This window comes from Oncorhynchus keta, unplaced genomic scaffold, assembly GCF_023373465.1.
Source record: "Oncorhynchus keta strain PuntledgeMale-10-30-2019 unplaced genomic scaffold, Oket_V2 Un_contig_5916_pilon_pilon, whole genome shotgun sequence".
In the NCBI taxonomy this organism is placed as follows: Eukaryota; Metazoa; Chordata; class Actinopteri; order Salmoniformes; family Salmonidae; genus Oncorhynchus; species Oncorhynchus keta.
The window spans coordinates 202,964-226,014 of NW_026288583.1; the positions used below are offsets into that span (position 1 = coordinate 202,964).

Below are 23,051 nucleotides of genomic sequence, written 5' to 3' on the forward strand. Positions count from 1 at the left end.
TAGCACACCAAACTACCAATTACTTCTCAACAAAATAAGTTAGGCTACATTAAAGTTTCCCCCCCAAAAAGATAGTTAAATAAACTAAAGTTACTTTGAAAAAATAGATCACTACATCCAAACTACTTTGTGAAAAATGATCATACAGTTGAAGTCGGAAGTTTACATACACCTTAGCCAAATACATTTAAATTCAGTTTTTCACAATTCCTGACATTTAATCCTAGTAAAAATTCATTGTCTTAGGTCAGTTAGGATCACCCCTTTATTTTAAGAATGTGAAATGTCAGAATAATAGTAGAGAGAATTATTTATTTAACTTTTATTTCATTCATCACATTCCAGTCAGTCAGAAGTTTCCATACACTCAATTGGTATTTGGTAGCATTGCCATTAAACTGTTTAACTTGGGTCAAACGTTTCGGGCAGCTTTCCACAAGCATCCCACAATAAGTTGGGAGAATTTTGGCTCATTCCTCCTGACAGAGCTGGTCAGGTTTGTAGGCCTCTTTGCTTGCACATGCTTTTTCAGTTCTGCCCACAAATATTCTATGGGAATGAGGTCAGAGCTTTGTGATGGCCACTCCAATACCTTGACTTTGTTGTCCATAAGCCATTTTGCCACAACTTTAGAAGTATACTTGGGGTCATTGTCCATTTGGAAGACCCATTTGCAACCAAGCTTTAACTTCCTGACTGATGTCTTGAGATGTTGCTTATCCATATCATTTTCCTCCCTCGTGATGCCATCTATTTTGTGAAGTGCATCAGTCCATCCTGCAGCAAAGCACCCCCACAACATGATTCTGCCACCCCCATGCTTCACGGTTGGGATGGTGTTCTTCGGCTTGCAAGCTTCCCCCTTTTTCCTCCAAACATAACAATGGTCATTATGGCCAAACAGTTCTATTTTTGTTTCATCAGACCAGAGGACATTTCTCCAAAAAGTACGATCTTTGTCTCCATGTGCAGTTGTAAACCGTAGTCTGGCTTTTTTATGGTTGGTTTTGGAGCAGTGGCTTCTTCCTTGCTGAGCGGCCTTTCAGGTTGTCGATATAGGACTCGTTTGACTGTGGATATAGATACTTTTGTACCTGTTTCCTCCAGCATCTTCACAAGGTCCTTTGCTGTTGTTCTGGGATTGATTTGCACTTTTCGACCAAAGTACCTTCATCTGTAGAAGACAGAACGCATCTCCTTCCTGAGCGGTATGACGGCTGCGTACTCCCATGGTGTTTATACTTGCGTACTTTTGTTTGACAGATGAACGTGGTACCTTCAGGCATTTGGAAATTGCTCCCAAGGATGAACTAGACTTGTGGAGGTCTACAATTGTTTTCTGACGTCTTGGGTGATTTCTTTTGATTTTTCCATGATAGCAAGCAGCAAAGAGGCACTGAGATTGAAGGTAGGCCTTGAAATACATCCACACGTACACCTCCAATTGACTAAAATTATGTCAATTAGCCTATCAGAAGCTTCTAAAGCCATGACATAATTTTCTGGAATTTTCCAAGCTGTTTGAAGGCACAGTCAACTATGTATGTAAACTTCTGACACACTGGAATTGTGATACAGTGAATTATAAGTGAAATAATATGTCTGAAAACAATTGTTGGAAAAATTACTTGTATCATGCACAAAGCAGATGTCCTAACCAACTTGCCAAAACTATAGTTTGTTAAGAGAAATTTGTGGAGTGGTTGAAAAACAAGTTTTAATGACTCCAACCTAAGTGTATGAAAACTTCTGACTTCAAATGTATGTTTTATGAAGGTTTTACTTGATGAATCAATGTATGTAAATCTGAAATGTCAGACTACAAATTGCAAGAGGAGATTAGGTCATATGTTAACAGAATGTGTAATTTAGCCTATTAAAAACAAAATCTGTTTCAAGTGAGAATTAGGCAGGCCTGAAGCCGAAAAAGAAAGGAAATGATTGCCTACTTCACCCATATTTTATTGTTTTTTTTGCAGAAAAAAGTAGTGTGTTGTTCCAATATCTAGCTACACAACTAGAGGGCAAAAAACACAATTAACTACTAAAAACACTACCTGGATTTGAATTTAGTTGAACTACCACCAAGCTACTCTAAAATGTAGTTAAATTCCCAATTGAACTACCTGTACAGTTCCTTCAGAAAGTACTGTATTTACACCCCTTGACTTTTCTACATGTTGCTGTGTTACAGCCTGAGATGTTGTGTCACCGGCCTACACCATAATGTCATATTGGAAAAATATTTTTCGAAATATATACAAATTCATACATAAATGAAAAGCTGAAATGTCTTGAGTTAATAAATATTCATCCCTTTTGTTATAGCAAGCCTAAATATGTTTTTTTTAAACCCGGATGATGCTGGGCCAATTGTGCTGTAAGTCATTTTGGATAAAAGCATCTGCTAAATGGAATTTATTATTATTATTATAATAGTTCACTACTCCCCAACACTGCATATTGTTTGCTGAACAGTATGTTTGTTCTGAATAATACAATTACAAAAAAAAATTTTGATCAGGCCAACATCGGGCCTATGTTCTGTGATTTTTCCAGTGCAGTTCATTTTGGAAGATATTTTTGGTGCACATCTCTTCCAACTTCCAAACAAGCATGTTTATAATATCCAGTAAAAGTGTACTTCTTAATTAAAATAACGACAGTATACTAGTATGCAGTGGACAAAGGTCTACCTCAGTGTTAATTTACCTCAATGGATGAAAACTCCGAAAAGCCTCTGAGGTTTGGTCGCCATCTTGTGGGTATAGAACTTATCAAAGTCCTCTTTACCTGGCAAGTGAAACAGAAGTTTAGTTGGTTACATAGACCTATTTGTGGTGTGATGAGTGGGTCTGAAACTTTAGTTTCAGAAAACATGAGAAATATAATGGCCCAGATACACCACGCGTAAAATCAACGTCGGTGAGACTTGCGTGATATGGAGGTAGGTGCCCCAACCCCTGGAGGTCGCCCCCCCTCCTCTCCACAGGTAGGATTTGAACACATGAAGAGTCATGGCATAACAAAAATAGAATTACAGAAAATTAGCTGTAAAACTCAAGAAAAAAGTTCTGCCTCATGGCAGCTGCGACAATAGTCTTCCACGGCCCTACTCATCCCAGGCTAGTGGAACCGGGCTCTGATCTGTTCCTGGGTCTTCTCCATTCCCAGGTGTGCCCCCAACAGGTGGATGTGGGCCAGCTGAAAACCGGTTTCCACATACCATCGGGGCAGCAACACTACCTCTTGAAGTTCCCCCTGTTGGTGTGACACCTGATACAAAAGGTTATTCTTGATTTGGAAATGGGTTTATCACCAGTCATTCAGCCCTGGAAGTAGCTGTCCATCCACCGCTATCACTTGGGCTGTGGCAGCTGTTGGGGAATAATCAGAATTAGTTGGTAACATAGGTAAGATGTTTTATAGTCATCATATGTTTATAAGTTACTTCTCATCAGAATGTTTATTTTTGTATAATACTGTGGCGGGGTTGCAGTATGTGTTCTCTGTCAAGACTAATTTGCTTGGGCCGGAGAGAGGGGAGAGGTCAAGCGTGTATCTCTTGGCTCCACAATGTTTGTGTGTCTCTGTGATCTTGTCAAGATAGGATGGATTTGATTATATGCCTGTTGATGTGAGGATTTGTTTAGGTTCTGTCTTTCAGAAAAGAACATAGTTTAGGAGACAAAGCTGAACGATAAATTATGGCCAAAGCTGTCTGGCTATGTGTGTCTTTGCTATAAATGATCTCAGTTGCAAGACTCCGGACTTGTAGATACAGGTTTGTCAACCGCTTGGTTCCGGGCCGCACAGGCGACAGGCCGTATTCAGCCGACTCATACCTTTTTCCTCAGATCATGCCTCCACAGTGCCGCGAACAGCAGGTCAATCTAGTCCCACGAGGAGGGGTACCGGCAACTCCGGTACGGCACCCACTACCATTTGGCAGCACCCTTGTGGCATCACGATATTGGCCCATACAGTTGGATACCGCTGTGTGTCACTGAGGACACAGGAAATGGACATCTCCCTACCACGTTTGGTCCCCTGGTTCAGCAAGCTCGTGGTTATTAGCATTTCTTCCGGAATCTAATAGAGCTTCCGTGTCGTGTCCGTCAACCTTCACCGGGACCATGGGTGCCGTTGATTTGTGGTGCGCCCAACAGGAGGTGACGTAGTTCACTGCGTGGCCAACCTCGCTTCCGGGGCTTGCTGATGGCATCGACTTCTCTCGAGAAGGGCAATTACAGGCAAGGTGCCCCCAGGCGCCACAATCAAAAAACCTCCTTTGGTCTCCATCTACCTGAGGTGGCGGGTCGGCTCTACCCCAGCCGTCTCTCCACGGGTATGCGATCCTTTGGCCCTGCCGACTGTCGGTTCGGGGTACACAGTGGTGGGGCTGTCCTTCCGTCCCTTTGGACGGGTCTCGACTCGGTCATGCTCCCACTTGATTTTTAAGGTTAGGGAGAAGTGCAATTAATAGTGCCAGTTTTTAGAATGTCAATATAAATTAATGTAATTATGGTTGTTTGTAATTTTGTCTTGCCTTTTAATCATTATGTGTTATTGTTTTTACCATCGAGGACCCCTTTGGAAACAAGCATTTTAATGCTTTCAAGTGATATCCTCTGGGTCCACATTGTACATGTTGTATGTCTGTTACCCCAAATGAATTAAATTCATCGTCAGGACTTTAGGATTACTTTCCGCAACATATCTAGGATAATGGGCTGCATGGGCTGTGTTAAGTGAGTGAACCGGAAAGTTCCCTTAACTCTGTGTGTGTGTGTGTGTGTGTTGGGGGAGGGATATTTGACTGCTCAGAAACATATTGTTGTGATACAAAGATCTATTTTAGTTTGTGAGGTAATAGTGTGGTTATACTGTGACCATTGTAGGTGACAGTAGGTCAGTGGAGACTTCTCAGATGAGGAAGGGGAGGACCATTCTCCTCAAACAAAATAAAAATATAATAAAAATATATTCAAGTCACCAAATCATTGATTAAAACGCACTGTTTTGCAATGAAGGCCTACAGTAACCTCCACAGCACCGTAGGGTAGCACCATGGTGTAGCCGGAGGACAACTAGTTTCCGTCCTCCAATGTGTACACTGAAATGTGAAAGTCCTGACAAGTGACTTACAAGGGATGCAACAAAACAAATAAAGGAACATGGACCGTAACCAATACCGTTTCAGCTACATGGCACTTTGATACTGTATCAGGGTAAAAAATACTTTGCACCATTTTTCTTGCAATAGCTTTTCATAATCAATTTATTGGTGAATGGTGAATGTTACTCACATGAAATATTTTGCATACACATGTAAAACGTGTTGACCAATCATTGATAGAATGTGTACACTTCTCAGGGCCTTTCAAAGTGCTTATCCAATCTTTCTCAATGGCAGATTGGCTGTAAAGTAACTGAATGTAATTTGATTTAGAGATTATTTTCTATAACTGAAATAAATATAGGTCTGTACACAATCTGTTAAGTAAAACATAAAGAACACACACCCTTTTGGTGAGGTGCAGACTAGCGAAAGATACTATACAAATAAAAATTAAGTCGCACACTCATCTCTTCTTGCTGTAAGAGTAAATAGCTTGCCCAATCTCCTATTCCTGTAGCATGAGGCTGCTTAATGTACAAGTACACCCCATGGTCAAGAAGCTGGTCTATCGCACGGCCTTATGCTGAGTGCCAAGCAAAGAGGTGTTGAGTCTTCTTTGGTTATGACTCACCCAGGGATTGAACCCCCAACCTTCCAATCTTTAGGCTAATCTCTGAGTGGCAATCAGTTTCATGGTTTCATATGTCTCTTAAATCAGGGTGAAATACTCTGATGAAGGCTTTTTAGCCAAAATGTTAGTAAAATAAAGAAGAGATGAATGTGCGGCTATCTTTTCCCTATCAAGGTCAGTAGCCTTTGAAATGATACACATTTATCATTGTCATTTCCAATCCTCCTCCAGCACATCAAGGATTATATACTTTACATGCGCCATCACCAGTACACAAACAACGCTTTCATAATGGATTTCACTGCCTATCTGCTGCAGGTTTCCTCTGCTGGTTTCCTCTGTTCCAAGTGAGGCAAAACACTGGCTTTGATAACTCCTCACACTGACCGTTTTGACCACATGCATGAGCATCCTCGTGAATATTGGTAAAGGCAGAAGGGTGTTGATTATGGATCAACTGTGAAATCAACATCAGTTGCATGATTAGATGCGAATCTGTGAAGCCAAATCTTGATCATACATCTTAAATCAGAGATGAGTGGGAATACAGTGGATTGAACAGTCTTGTCAAAACACACAGGAGCTCAAACCTGATCCGCTTTAAAACACATATAATTGAATCGTAGTCGAGGGTTCGGCCAAGACACAAAACTCAATTTCGACATTGTCGTTCACAGACCAGAGAAACCTCTGTGAGCTGATAATGTTCGTCAGGACTTAGGAATGCAAACCAACTCTTAACGCACTGGTTATGGTTTGCACCATCAAAGAAAGTGGGCGATTCATATTTATGTTTGATTTATCAATTGCAGTCACATTGTTAACCAGAGGGTTCTTGAGCCTTCAGAGAACTGGACTGTGTTCATTGTGTTCAAAACACAATGAAACAGGGAGAGACTACCTGGACAACAAATAAGAAATGCAAATGTCCATTTTCTGTTGCAAAACTATTTAAAATGGTGTTCATTGCATGTTTTGATAAATACGCCCCCTCTTTGTTATTTTGCCATGTATAGAGTACCACAATGTGAGTCATAATATCCATAAAACCTCGGGGTCAAACAGGGAAATGGTTCCAATCATTTTCCACCATTTTAGAAACACTTAAAATAAAGTCTGTGTTTCTTGTAGGCTTACCCTGGCATTATGTGTTGATAACTGTGTAAATCTCTTCAGGACAAGGTGACTTTTATCAATAGATTCGTCTGTATTTACCTCCCCAAATAGAAATACTAATTAGCTGCTAATGTGGCTATCCTAAAAAAAACTACAAATGCCATGATGATCTGGATGAGGCCGCCAAAATCGAGGCAAAGGTAAGGATATCTGGATTAACTATCTATAGCGGGAGTAGACGTGACACTATCTAATGTTAGCTAAATGTAGTAATGAATAAATTGGGAGTTTGCAGGGATTTGTAGTTTTTCATGATGTCTACTTTGATAGCATTTTCGAATCAGAGTAAATAGAGCCAAATATATTGACGAAAGTCACCTTGTCTGAGAGATTTACATGGTTATAAAAACTTCACGCCAGGGTAAGCCTACATGAAACACAGCCCTTATTTTAAGTGTTTCTAAAATCCCCTATGGGAAAAATGAAGGGTGGAAAACAAATGGAACCATTTCCCTGTTTGACCGCTAGGTTTTTGGGGTATTATTATTCTCCACAGTGGGGCTCTATCATGCCCTTGAATGCAGCCTCTAGTTCTGCAGAGGACTTTTGTTATACCTTGTGTGTTCAGATGAAAAGCTTTATTTTAACAGGGTAGTGCTTGCAAACATCTTTAGTGATCTATGAAAGATGGGTAAATATGTTACATTCATTGGCCACCAATAAAGAATTTGAGACAAATTATAATTATTATAAAAGGCTAAACCTGCTCTTTGCTAGACACAAGAGCTTATATAGCAGTAGATTTCACAGAAACAAAATCAGCAAAAAAATACAATACTTTCAACTCATACATTTGAACATAAGTTGCTGTTAAACAGATAGTTGAATATTTTTGCAAATAAGCCCTTTATCTACTTCCCCAGAGTCAGATGAACCCATGCATACCATTTTTGTGTCTCTGTGTTCAGTTTGAAGGAAGTTGCTGACTAGCGATAGCGTAATTGCTAACTAACGTTATAGCAATAGTCTATTGAACTAACGCTAGCTAGCATTGGCTCACAAAAATACCTCTAACTCCCTTCATACTGGACGCAAAGACATACAAAATGTTATCCACAATTTCATCTGACTATCTCTTTAAGTAAGGATAATTTGCAATCATGCCAGAGATGTATGTTCTTGGATATAAGGGTGAAAATATCAACATTTGCCAGTATTTTCCCATTGATTATAGCTGTTTGCTCGCTTTTGCTTACTGACAGAGATTTGCTGCAACCATCACACACATATGTAAGTTAGTTTGAGACTCCAAAGCAAATTAAAGGAAAGACAACCATCTGTTTGTTCCTACACCCAAATCCATTACCCTGCAGAATCCACCTCTAAAATTATTTTTTTAAGGAAAAGGGGGAATAAAATACAATAAAAATCTTTAAAGCAGTTCCCCTGGCTGGCCGGAATTGGCTTATGGCCCTGGGAGGGTGAGAGGAAGTTCAACCTGCGGGTATACTATAGAGATAAATAGAGGACTCATATGTGTATCTGTGCCATTCTAGGGTAATAGACAGCAGCTCCATTAAGGCTATCTTTTAAAATAGTACATTTTCAATTGGCTAATCCCTCCTAATGACCCAGTTGGAAATGACTCCAACCGGGTCATCAGGAAGGATCAGCTAATGAAGATGGAAGTCCCACCCAATTGCCTACATTAAAATGGGGGAAGCCCTCAATGGCGGTGCCCATGCTAAAACAGCCTTTTGGCCACTAGAGGCCTCTATCATTCTCTGTGGGTTATATGTTTTCACTTCCTGTCGAACTGGACATTTCCTGTATGACCACCACAGCACCAAAGGTCAAAAGGTGACATCAGCCATTTGATGCAATGACAGTCCCAAACACAGAGATGTTGGGAGAAAATAGCATAGAATATACATACAAAGCCTCCCGAGTGGCACAGCGGTCTAAAGGCACTGCATCGCAGTGCTTGAGGTGTCACTACAGACCCAGGTTCGATCCCGGGCTGTGTCACAACCGGCCGTGATCATGAGTCCCACAGGGCGGCGCACAATTGGCGCAGGGGGGGCTTTACTTGGCTCATCATCTCAGCTCCTTGTGGTGGGCTGGGAGCCTGCAAGCTGACCTCGGTTGGAGTTGGAGCGAAATCGGGGAGAAAAGGGGGGTAAATAAAAATATTTAAAAAAAAGAATATACTTAAAATATGATTGCATTCGTCAGCAGATATTAATTGACATAACTCGTATAACGTCAACAACGACAACACTTGATCTCAGACATTCATAGAAGAAAGGAATCAAGAAAACAATGGCAAAATAAAACAAAACAAAATATTAAAATATGATTAGAAGGCATATCAAATGTGTAGAGAGCAATTCCTCTTGCCCTCTCTGAACAGGTTTTTGCAAACACAAAACTCTGTTCAACAGTAACAAACAAAGGAAAGTGTCACATCTGTGCCCACTACACCCTCTGGTGTTCATCCGGTGTCTTCCTAACCTTCAGTTCTCCCCCTGTGTACACTCTCCCTTGGTGTGATTGTGTGGTTGGAAACAGGTGTGCTGGAGTCAGAGCTGATCCCTACCAGCTGCAAATCATCCCATAATCAAGACCTCGACATATACTCATCCCTGCCACCTCCACTCGGCCAGATCGTAATCTCTGCTCTGTCCGTTATCACTCTAGCCTTTTGTCTATTCTCAAGATCCTGTTACTCTGCTTTGCTCGTTTTCCTCCCGTACACCATTTTTTTGTCCTCTCCTTGCAGTTACCTCTCTGGCTCCTGTTCCACATCTCACCACGTTGCTCTGGATATCACTCACCACTATTACCTTGGATTCCCCTCAGGACCCCTTCCCCTGTTCTACTCAACCAACTCCAACCTCACTCTACACTCCTGGTTTTTGCAACTCATCTGAGCTACCCCGGTTCTGCACTCCCCAATTCTCTGATCAATAAACCTTTTTGTGCATTCATCCCGGCTTCCTCTTCCGAGTCCGCTCTTGGGAAAGACGATCAACAGTTTTCTTACCTCCTACCTAAACACTTTCTGTGCATATAAGCATGTTTAGCAAACACATTCACACACATACTCGCCCTGTACACCTGGGCCGTACCACTATCTCGACATGGAAAAGTCCAAACTAGTAGCCATGGAGTATAAAAAACAAACATAGAATCCAGTTAAAAATGAAATAAGTAGGTGGTCATAAAGCTTAATAATAATTTTTGATATATACAGCATTTTGTGCAAGACGTTTTCCACAAGGGAAAAAAACTAACAGTAACATGTAATGGCACATTTTCTGGTGTCCTTGTATGGTGGTGTAGCCTGGTCTCAGATCTGTTTGTGCTATTTTTGCCAACTCTTATGGCCAATGGGGTGACTATGACCAGAGTTGCTGGCAAGACAAAACAAACAGATCTGGGTCCAGGCTAATGATGGTGATCTTGATGCTGTAAACTACCACATGGATACAGCTACTATTATAGTCAAGATATAGAAAGAGAGGGAGGGCGTCTTTAAGCCCATCTATCCCTCTCTGTCACCGGTTAGCCTGGTCCCAGATATTTTTGTGCTGTCTGGTGACAATGACCATTAGAGTTGTAAAGAAAACACAAACTGAGCTGGGACCTTGCTGGGGCTTTGCCAGGAGTAGCCTACTGTACTATAAAACTGGACCACAAACATTTTGATCTGATCACTCCGCCGATCCACACTTAGGCCGTACATTCACTTTACTGGGTCCAGATCAGAAAATTCATTCAGAAACGTATTGTTTCCCCACAGTCTATGCTCCATTATGGGCCTCTCGTCGAAACGGAGTTCCCAAGGAGCTAGGAAAGCTGGAGGCTCGAGACTACATTTTACGCCCAACTCTCGATCTGTGCCCTCTTTGGCAAAAGTGGCCTTCCTCTGCCACACAGTCTTTGACAGTGTGAAAGATTCAAACACACAAAGTATTAACCCTTCCCACAGTGTCCCAGTGCACATTGGGCTCGAATACTGAGAACAATGCCCATGATTCTAGCCCCATTTGGTGCTGGTTTAGAAGGACATGGTCATGGATGTCTCATTGCTCAGATAACAACTGGTCTTTACAGGGAAATGAGACATGGTCCAGGGAAGGAACACAAAGTCTGAGATTGTATAAAGATCCAAGTCTACATTAAAGCCAGAGTCTTGTCCTCAGAATGTGAAGTGAGGGGATTTTTTCAAGTGCAAATGTCACCTCCAGACTCATGGAGGGGAGTCTGTGTGCAAGGGGTAGCGGGGAGAACTGCCCACTGGACCAAAGCAAAATAGGAAATTTGGGGTGCTGGTCCATGTACTTGTCTGGTCCTTGAAAGAGATAGAGGACTAACTTTTCTGTTTGATGTCCGACAAACATAGAGTGTGTGTGTGGAAAAGCTGAGAAGCACAATCCTTTCCTTACAAACACTTCTTAGGAATAGTACAATGTTCCAGGAAGAGCCCTGCACGGACAAGAGTGTAAAGCCCGAGCCCTACCCATGCCCACAATGTTCAGGCCCTACACTACCCAGGCCCAATTGCTTCTGCCAAATTTAATGCCCTGTCAAAAACCCAAAATCAGAAATAACTTCCTCAGTTTGTAAATCCATTAGCTGCTCCTCCGTCTGTCACTCGCTCGCTCTGCATCCGCTCAGCTCATGGTGGCTCTGAGTCTGAGTAACCATAGCAATGGCTCTGCTTGGGCTACTTTTCATCACTCTAAACTCCTAAAAAACTCAAGGAACATTATTATTTTCTGTGAAATAATCTCTCCTGTTTTATATGTAATGTGGTTGAAGAACTTAGTTAAATATGACTGTACTGCGCAGCAGAGAACACACAAATGGTTCAGCTTCAAAATGTTAGTGATCAATCTAGTGATACCCGAGCCCTGCCCGTTCTCTAGTTATTGATGAAAAAAAGAGACCATACCTGGCCCTAACCCGATGTGTAATGTCGGGGGCCGTTGGGCTCGGGTTGGGTAGCAGACCTCTGTTTCAGGACTGTGGTAATAGACATGTTGGAAAGCTTTTTTAATAAACAGAATATCACTCAGCTGACCATTCCCTAACCACCACTGACCTCAAATGATCTCCCCTCGTCTGGCCCTAGAAATCCCAATGGTAGTCACCATGCCTACAACAAGACGGGTAGTTAAGTAGCCCTGGTGGGGTGGGACCGGGTCGAAAGCTGGAATGAGGGAGGCGTGGCCACACAGCGCCAGTCACAGGATCGCCAGGGTAACCCAGAGGGTCGTAGCCATGTAGCTGAAGATCAGGAGCGCCCCTTTCCTGAGTGTTTTCTGGATTACTTTCAGGGGTATCTACTGGGGACGGCGGGGGTGGTTAGTTCTGAGGGGTGCAGTAGTGATTCTGGGGGGTAGAATAGTAGTTCTGGGGGGTGGAATAGTAGTTATGGTGCTGGTTGGACTGGATGTTGCCGTAGGCTAGGAGAAGGGGTGCAGTGGAGGTCTGGGAGCCGGTGGGGAGATGGGGGATCCCCGTAAGGCTGCCGTTCCTCTGGGTGGAGTTGTACCAGCTGGGGTCCAACTGGGGCGTCGAGGACAGGAAACTACTGTGGAATGGAAGGGACAGGCTTAAATCAGCATTGTATCTATATGGGGGATATAAGACGTTAGGTTGACTGGGGGATGTAGAATGTTATATGTGACTGTATGGGCGACTGTGTAAAGGGAATATAGGAAGTTATATATGACTGTGGTGCATATACAGTGCTTTGAGAAAGTATTCACACCCCTTGACCTTTTCCAGATTTTGTTGTGTTACAGCACATATGTCAGAGTCAAGGCCCGCGGGCCACATCCGGCCCGCGAGAAGGTTTTTTACGGCCCCTGGGATGATCTTGATTTATTATTAGAACCGGCCCGCAGACCGCAGCAAGCCGGCAGCCCGCAGATCTTTTACACGCACCAATACTACATTTCCCACAATGCAACGGTGACGCACCGAGCAGTAGGCTGCTTCATTTCAATATTTATTGGCACAGCAGTTGTCAGCATCACAGTAAAATTAACTTTCAGATACCCATCAAAAATGGCAAAACGGAAGGTGGACACTGAGAACCGGGGTTTCAAACAAGGTGGGAGTCGGAGTATTTGTTCACGGAGGTAGCTGGAAAACCTGTGTGTCTTCTGTGTGGAGAAAGTGTGGCGGTACTGAAAGAGTATAATCTGAGACGACATTATGAAACGAAACACGCGGACAAAAACAAGAATATGGACATGGAACAAAGGCTACAAAAGGCAGAGGAATTAAAACGAGGCCTCAAATCTCGACAGGCTCTGTTCAAAAAAGCCAAATCACAAGGCCAGGCTGCTGTCAAGGCCAGTTTTATTTTGGCAGAAGAGATCGCTAAATCAGCCCGGCCATTTACGGAGGGGATTTCATCAAAAACTGCATGATTAAAGTTTGTGACGAAGTTTGCCCAGAAAAAAGGCAACTCTTTTTAAATGTGAGTCTGAGCAGAAACACCATTGCCGAGAGAGTAGACCAGTTGTCCATCAATCTAAAAGAGCAGCTTGTGAAAAAGGGAAAAGATTTCATTGCATATTCCTTGGCTGTGGATGAGAGCACCGACATTTCTGACATTGCCCAGTTGTCAATTTTCATCCGCGGAGTGGACTCCAGCCTAAGCGTGACAGAGGAGTTTTTGGCTTTACGTCCTATGCATGGCACAACTACGGGGCATGCTTTGTATGAAGAGGTGTCAAGATGTGTAAATGAGATGGAGCTGCCTTGGGAAAAACTCGTGGGTTTGACAACCGACGGAGCACCTGCGATGTGTGGACACAGGAGCGGACTGGTGGCGAAGATACGGGAAAAGATGCAAGAGGAAAACGCGACAGGTGAGCTGACAGCTTATCATTGTATCATACACCAGGAAGCGTTGTGCGGTAAAGCCTTGAAAATGGAGCATGTAATGAGCATCATCACGCGCACAGTTAACTTTATCAGAGCCAAAGGTTTGAATCACCGCCAGTTCAAGGCATTTCTGACGGAGTTAGAAACGGAGCATGGTGATTTGCCTTATCACACAGAGGTGCGATGGCTAAGCCAGGGAAAGGTGCTTCAAAGATGTTTCGAGCTTCGTGAGGAGATTTGTCTGTTCTTGGACAGCAAAGGGAAAGACACAACACAACTCCGAGACGAAATGTTTCTGTGTGAAATGGCTTTTCTGTGTGACATTACGAGTCATCTGAATGCAATGAACTTGCAGCTGCAGGGTCGGGATCGTGTCATCTCTGATATGTACAGTACAGTGAAGGCATTTAAAACCAAACTGACTCTGTGGGAGACGCAGATGCGGAAAGAAAATTTGAGCCACTTTCCCAGCTGCCAGACCATGAAAGAGAAGCTCTCTACCAGTGCGTTCCCGAGCGCACAGTTGGCTGATAAAATAGGTATGCTTGCCGCTGACTTTCGACGCCGATTTGCTGACTTTGAAGCACAAAAAAGCAGGTTGGAACTGCTCGGTAACCCATTTGCTGTTGACGTGGAAAGCTCACCACCAAACCTCCAAATGGAGTTGATTGACCTCCAATGCAATGATGCACTGAGGGCAAAATATGCGGCAGTGGGTGCTGCGGAGTTCGCCCGTTTCCTCCCCGACACAATGCCCCAGCTGCGCATCCAGGCTGCTCAAACGTTGTCTATGTTTGGCAGCACATACCTGTGTGAACAACTGTTTTCTTTGATGAACTTGAACAAAACATCACACAGAAGTCGACTTACTGCTGAACACCTCCACTCAATTCTGAGGATTTCCTCAGCTCAGAGCCTTACCCCGAACATTGATGAACTTGTGGAAAAGATGGGACACCACCAAGTATCACCCTCAACCTCAAACAAGTGAACATTACTGTGCAATCACATATTTAGAGTTTTTACTCAGTTCAAGTTTAAAAGTTAAAGTTTAATATTTGTTTTCACTGCATGTTACTTCTCCTTAAACAAAGTGTTGTTTTTGATTAATAGATTTTTGCACTTTATTTTATTGTATTTCAATCCAATTATATTTTAAAAATATTTCAGTTGAGTGGATGATAGAAAATTGCTATTATTGTTTTTTTCTTTGAAGTAAATTTAGCCCACTTTTGCTAAAATAGAAAATATAGGCTACTGATGGTGCCTTGAATACCGGTTTCTTTCATTTAATGTTCATGTTATGGGGATTTTTATATAAAGGAAATTTGTCTTTTGTGTCTGTTGAAAATTAAAGATTACTGACAGAGCCATAAGAAAATATTGCTTTATTTATCTGATCATATTGGAATATATTTGTTAGGTTTTCAGTAGGTTCAATTAGGTTCACTAGACTATATGCGTCATTTAAAAATTTTTCAATGAACATTCGAACAGTCCGGCCCTCGGCTTGTAGCTAAATTTTTTATTTGGCCCTCCGTCCATTTGACTTTGACACCCCTGTGTTACAGGCTTAATTTTAAATGTATTAAATTGAGGTTATGTGTCACTGGCTTACACAAAATAGTGGAATTATGTTTCTAGAAATATTTACAAATTAACAAAAAATGAAAGGCTGAAATGGTTTAAGTCAAAAAGTATTCAACCACTTTGTTATGGCAAGCCTAAATAAGTTCAGGAGGAAAAAAATAGCTTAATTCACAAAATAAGTTGTATTGACAATAATAGTATTTAACATGATTTTTGAATGACTACCTCATCTCTGTACCCCACACATACAATTATATGTAAGGTCCCTCAGTCGAGCAGTGAATTTGAAACACAGATTCAATCACAAAGAGCAGGAAGTTTTTCCAATGCCCCTATTTGTAGATAGGTAAAAGAAAAGCAGATATTGAATATCCCTTTGAGCATTAATTACACTTTGGATGGTGTATCAATACACCCAGTCACTACAAAGATACAGGCATCAAATCACAGAGTGCCTTCTAACTCAGTTGCCGGAGAGGAAGGATACCGCTCATGGATTTCACAATGAGGCCAATGGTGACTTTAAAACAGTTACAGACTTGAATAAGTTTAATGGTGGTGATAACTGAGGATGGATCAACAACATTGTAGTTACTCCACAAAACTTACCTAAATGACAGAGTGAACATGCATCTTGTTTGCAATAAAGCAAAACATGTTTTTTTTAAATGGCAAAGAAATTACATTTATGTCCTGAATACAAAGCGTTATGTTTGGGACAAATCCAACAAATCGCAGAGTATCACTCTTCACATTTTCAAGCATGGTGGTGGATGCATCATGTTATGGGTATGTGTGTCATTGGGAAGGACTAGGTATTTTGTTGTTGCTGATCAAATTAAATGGAATAGAGTTAAGTACAGGCAAAATCCTAGAGGAAACCCTGGTTCTGCTTTCCAACAGACACTGGGAGACAAATGAACCTTTCAGCAGGACAAGGCCAGATATACACTGGAGCTGCTAACCAAGAGGACATTGAATGTACCTGAGTGGCCTAGTTACAGTTTTGAATGAATCTGTCTTGAAAATCTATGGCAAGACTTGAAAATGGCTGTCTAGCAATGATCAACAACCAATTTGACAGAGCTTTAAGAGTTTTCAAAGAATAATGTGCAAATATTGTACAATCCAGGTGTGCAAAGCTGTAGGATGTTAGCTGTAATCACTGCCAAATATGATTCTAACATGTATTGTACAAACAAATATGAAAATGTATGTACTCACTACTGTAACTCGCTCTGAATAAGAGTGTGTGCTAAAAATGTATTAAATGTATTGACTCAGGTGTAAATACTAAAAACATGGTTTTCACTTTGTCATTATGGGGTATTGTGCGTAGATGGCTGAGATTTTTATTTATTTAATCAATTTTGAATTCAGGCTGTAACACAACAAAAATGTGGAATAAGTCAAGGGGTAGGAATACTTTCTGAAGGCACTGTAGGTTGTTATAGATGACTTTGTACAGGGGAAATATGATGCTATAAGCGACTGTATAGCTGGAATGTAGGATGTTAGCATTGTGTACACGGGATATAGGATGATATCGGTGACTGTGAGGGGTAAATGATGGCAATACAGTATGGTTTTAGGTGACTGTATACGGACAATATAGGAAGCAATATAGGTGACTGTGTACAGGGGATACAGGATGTTATAGGTGACAGAATTTACAATATAGGATGTTATAAGTGATAGAGTATCCTGTTACCCACTTCGGTCGATCTGCTCTGGAGTTGTTGCTCCTGGACAGGTCATCATCGCTGTCGTACCTCCGGGGGTTATCAAAAAAATAGGCCTTGGAACTGAAGCTGTGACTGTTGATCATTCCTCCTGGTGCCTGGGGAAAAGGACACACTCACAACTTAATAAGTAATATATGACACAAAAAACATGCTTAAAGACTTTACATGAACTTATACCATAGTAATAAGACAGGAAATATTCTTGTAAGTACATGTATTGTGGGACCAAATCATTTCCAATGGGTCTCATGTGGCGCTTGCATTGCCAGGGTTGTGGGTTCGATTCCCACGGTGGACCAGTAGGAAAAAGTAGCACTGCTAAATGACTAAACTGTCCTCCTTTGTGTTTCAAAGTCAGTGTGGTTGTACCTTCCACCTGTCTGATAAATGAATGTCAATTTACAATGAGCAAAAATATAAACGCAACAATTTCAAAGATTGTACTGTGTAACAGTTCATTTAAGGACATCAGTCAATTTAAATTAATTCATTAGGCTCTAATCTATGGATTTCACATGACTGGTCACAGATACCTTAAAAAAAAGTTAGGGGCGTGGATCAGAAAACCAGTCAGTATCTGGTGTGACCACCATTTCATGCAGCCCTTCACAGAGTTTATCAGGCTGTTGCCTGTGGAATGTTGTCCCACTCCTCTTCAATGGCTGTGTGAAGTTGCTGGATATTGGCAGCAATTGGAACGTGCTGTTGTACACGTAAATCCAGAACATCCCAAAATATGCTCAATGGGTGACATGTCTGGTGAGTATGCAGGCCATGGAAGAACTGGGACATTTTCATCTTTCAGCAATTGCATACAGATCCTTGGGGCATTATCATACTGAAACATGAGGTGATGAATGGCATGACAATTGCCCTCAGGATCTCGTCACGGTAGCTCTGTGCATTCAAATTGCCATGGGGCACTCTGACATCAGCAAACCGCACGCCCACATGACACCATACGTCTGCCATCTGCCTGGTACAGTTGAAAATGGGATTCATTCGTAAAAGCACACTTTTCCAGCGTGCCAGTGGCCATTGAAGGTGAGCATTTACCCAAAGAACGCCGAACAGCAGTCAGGTCAAGACCCTGGAGAGGATGACGAGCACACAGATGAGCTTCACTTGGATGTTTTCTGACAGTTTGTGCAGAAATTATTTGGTTGTGCAAACCCACAGTTTTATCAGCTGTCTAGTCTCAGACAATCCCGCAGGTGAAGGAGCTGGATGTGAAGGTCCTGGGCTGGTGTGATTAAATGTGGTCGGCGGTTGTGAGGCCGGCGGTTGTGAGGCCTGTTGGACAGACTGCCAATTTCTCTAAAACGACATTGGAGGTGGCTTATTGCAGAGAAATGAACATTACATTCTCTGGCAACTGCTCTGGACACTGCAGTCAGCATGTCAATTGCAACAGTCACTCAAAACTTGAGACATCTATGGCATTGTGTTGTGTGACAAAACTGCATATTTTAGAGTGGCCTTTTATTGTTCTCAGCACAAGCTGCAACTGTGTAATGATCATGATGTTTAATCAGCTTCTTGATATGCAACACCTGTCAGGTGGATCGATTATTTTGGCAAATGAGATGCTCACTAACAGGGATGTAAACAAATGTGTGCACAACATTTGAGAGTAATTTCTGGGATCTTTTATTTCAGCTCATGAAACATGGGACCAATACTTTACATGTTGTGTTTATGTATTTGCTCAGTATAGATGTACTGAGGTAGGCAAATATTTTACTAATGTGCATTCAAACACATATGATTCATGTGAGCTCCTTTTAGGGCTGGGCAATATATCCAATTCATTTGAATGTATGTTTTTGCGCGATATTCCAAATGCCTGTCTCGCAGAATCAAGTTTTTGAAAATAATTTTAAATTTTATGAACGTTTATGTCAGCTTGTTCACATTGTCTTTTTGGTCTCGCTCCTTCTGTACTGTGCACCTTCCCATTTACACCAGAGATCTGTATATAATGATGATATGCTCATGTCTCTGCCCTAACAATGGGAGTCATTGTCCCAAAGGCAGGAAGGCAGACCTTTGGGACAATTCAAAATAAGCGCATTGGGCTTATTATTGACAGATTTTTGCGAGAGTGAAACCTCTCGCTTCGCATCTCCCTGCTGGCCAAACCCTCCCCTAACCCGGATGACGCTGGGCCAATTGTGCGCCGCCCCATGGGTCTCCATGTCGCGGCCGGCTGCGATAGAGCCTGGACTCAAACCAGTGTCTCCAGTGGCACAGCAGGCACTGTGATGCAGTGCCTTTGACCACTGCGCCGCTCGGGAGGCCTCGACAAACGGTTTTAACTCGCTATTTGCATTTGATCACGTATCACTAGCGGCATTTTAGTCAGATCAAGATATACTAGCAGTTTAGTCTGTGTTTTATAAATGCGCAATAAGCATAAAACAATGATATAAGGAATTGTCAAATAAGGTAGTGATTTCAACATCTGAACACAGAGGACAGGCTAGCATGCTGTTCAAACAGTTGGAGAGGGACAGAAGGTTGTTCACAACAATTCAACTGTTTTGCCTTGTTACCTGAATTCAGAGTTTGTGTAATTAAACCTAGATCCAAGTTGGCTATCCTTGAAATATAAATATTAGCTGGCTACTCTCTAGCATGTGGGTTTGTGCTTGAGAGATTGTTTATGAGACCGGTGTTCATTTTCTATAATGCCTGCTACATTATTAGTGAATGTGCATTATGCATGGTTCTGATTAAATGTGTAACATGAAGGGCATTTTTATAGACAGACCTGAAAGCCAGATCAGTGATTATTGCAACAACAAAAAAAGCAGGTACAACTATGTTGATCAAATAATTACATCATTATTGGGTCTTATGGTTGTGGAAGGCATACTTTCTTTATTTTTTAAAATGTAACTAGGCAAGTCAGTTAAGAACAAATTCTAATTTACAATGACTAGCTAGGAACAGTGGGTTAACTGTTCAGGGTCAGTACGACAGATTTGACCTTGTCAGCTCAGGGATTCGGTCTAGCAACCTTTAGATTACTGGCCCAATGCTCTAACCTAGGCTACCTGCCAACCCCGCATATATTCAGCCAAGGTATAATTTCACAAGCTCTGAATTCATTAGATTATTGCTTGCTGTTTTAAATGCAGTAAATTTTACCTTCAATTGTACAACAAAGCTTATTTAGAGAAAACATAAAACAAATCGAGATACAGTATATATCGTGAGTCACCCATAAGTTTGAAAAAATGTTAGATATTAGTTTTAGGCCTTAGCTCCTTGATTGACTGGTATACAATTGTAGCACGCGCTCCAGCAGGTATATCTCACTGGTCACCCCCAAAGCCAATTCCTCCTTTGGTCGTCTTTCCTTCCAGTTCTCTGCTGCCAATGACTGGAACGAACTGCAAAAATCTCTGAAGCTGGAGACTCATAACTTCCTCACCAGCTGTCAGAGCAGCTCACAGATCACTGCACCTGTACATAGCCCATCTGTAAACAGCCCATGTATCTACCTCCCTCATCCCCATATTGTATTTATTCATTTAACTTGCTCCTTTGCACCCCAGTATCGCTACTTGTACTTTCATCTTCTGCACATCTTCCATTCCAGTGTTTAATTGCTATATTTTAATTACTTCGCCACCATGGCCTATTTATTGCCTTAACTCCCTTATCTTACCTCATTTGCACTCACTGTAAATAGACTTTTTGTTTTCTTTTGTTCTACTGTATTATTGACAATGTTTTGTTTATTCCATGTGTAACTCTGTGTTGTTGTATGTGTCAAATTGCTATGCGTTATCTTGGCCAGGTCGCAGTTGCAAATGAGAACTTGTTCTCAACTAGCCTACCTGGTTAAATAAAGGTTAAATAAAAAATAAATAAAAAATACCATCAGGAAGTAAATGGTCTTACTAGGTTCTGATTGGGCCTCTGTACCCTAAAGAAGACCACGACCAGACTGGTGGGTAGCAGCTCCCAGAAAAAGAGGATGATCCCAAAGATGATGTAAGCCTCTCCACTGATCTTCTCTATGTCTGCCTGGAGGGAAAACACACACAGATCCAACAATTAGAGAAATGAAACACAGAAAAAATACACACATGGAGACACACACAAGTGCACATAATAGTTTGTAGGCCAGACAGTTCGGAAGCTACAGACGATCGGTGGATGTGGTGGATTGAGATGCATTCCAATGCAAAAAACATATCTCTAGTTTAAACTATACATATACAGTACCAGTCAAAAGTTTGGACACATCTACTCATTCAAGGGTTTTTATTTTTTACATTGTATAATAGTAGTGAAGACATCAAAACTATGAAATAACACATATGGAATCATGTAGTAAACAAGTGTTTAACAAATCAAAATACATTTTAGATTTTGGATTCCTCAAAGTAGCCACCCTTTGCCTTGATGACAGCTTTGCACATGCTTGGTATTCTCTCAACCAGCTTCATGAGGTAGTCACCTGTAATGCATTTCAATTAACAGGTATGCATTGTTAAAAGTTAATTTGTGGAATTTATTTCCTTCTTAATTACAACTCTTGCTCTATACTGCCCCTGTTGGAGAAAGTGCGTGCCCATAGTAAACTGAAAATATTTTTCCCAAAAATTGCTAATATATGCATATAAATATAAATAAAAATAAATATTATCGAATAGAAAACACTCTAAAGCTTCTAAAACCGTTTAAATTTTGTCTCTATGTAAAGCAGAAATCTCAGGGCATGCATTCTCCCAAATGCTCTCTTGTCATGGAAAAAGTTGGCCCAACTTTGACGTCATCTCACACGCACTTCCCAAACAGCTACCGCTCTGGGAACAGTCTGTACGTGTTCAGCGCGAAGCCTGCTTTCAATGGGGCTTCTCATTGTGAGAATCGCGCGCTCACGGGAGTTTGAGTGAGCCAAAACCTCTCGGCCAAGCGAAAAAAAAGTTGACTGTTACGCGCGCTCTGGCAAGGGTGATGTATTTTCTTCAGGATCGATTAAACGACGTGTGTGTTTCTGTTCGTCGTCACGATTTCTGTGCACCTTTATAACATGTTAAAGCTTAATTATGAACATAGTTTGACAAGTTTACTCAACATATAATATGTAATTTCGACGTTTTGCCTACATTTTCGACCGAAATGTGGCTATTTTGAGAACCGAAAGACGCAGACTTGAAAACTAAACGCTGGTTTGGTAAGTATAATCCCTTCCAGGTCTTTTGATGGAAGAACAGCAAAGGTAAGGGAATATTTATGTGGTAAATTTGGGTTTCTGTCGACTCCAAGATAGAGGAGCGATAATGCTAATTTTGGAGCGCCGACTCCTAGTATAGCCTAGTGAACGCAACCTGTAACGTTAAAAATAAATGTAACACAGCGATTGCATTTAGAAGAAGTGTATCTTCCTATACATATGTAAAACATGCATATTTAGTCAAAGTTTATGATGTGTATTCCTTGTTAGCTGACGTTATCTGCCGGAGCTATCGGCATTTCTCCTGACATTTTAGTAGCATTTTTTGAACGATGCATCATTGTAAACAGAGATTTATGAATATAAAAAAAAAAAAAATAAATAAAAAAATAAAAAATAAATAAAAAAAAATATGCCATTTAGCTGACGCTTTTATCCAAAGCGACTTACAGTCATGTGTGCATACATTCTACGTATGGGTGGTCCCGGGAATCAAACCCACTACCCTGGCGTTACAAGCGCCATGCTCTACCAACTGAGCCACAGAAGGACCACAATATATATTGCAGATTATTGAAAACAAAATGAATGTACTGTGTAACATGTTATATTACTGTCATCTGATGAAGATTTCAAAAGGTTAGTGAAATGATTTTTCTTTTAATCCTGCGTTTGTTGATTGCATATTTTTTCCTACTTGGCTATGCAAATGAGCTATGTCTGTGGTGGTGGTTTGACATAAAT

General features: G+C 41.4%; 1 protein-coding gene across 2 annotated transcripts in view; it reads right to left on the reverse strand.

Annotated features, from left to right (window-relative positions):
- Positions 1-5,263: 5,263 nt before the first annotated feature.
- Positions 5,264-23,051, reverse strand: part of LOC118362800 (G protein-coupled receptor 137Ba-like) — a 38,541-nt gene continuing 20,753 nt past the window's right edge. The window contains exons 5-7 of one of the 2 annotated variants that reach the window (XM_052510634.1): positions 21,026-21,151; positions 17,084-17,208; positions 5,264-12,468 (exon numbers count right to left, since the gene is read on the reverse strand). In XM_052510634.1, coding sequence (XP_052366594.1) covers positions 12,243-12,468; positions 17,084-17,208; positions 21,026-21,151 — 477 coding nt within the window. In that variant the 3' untranslated portion in view covers positions 5,264-12,242. Of the gene's footprint in view, positions 12,472-17,083; positions 17,209-21,025; positions 21,152-23,051 lie in introns of both variants that reach the window. The other variant, XM_035743420.2, reaches the window with a different exon arrangement.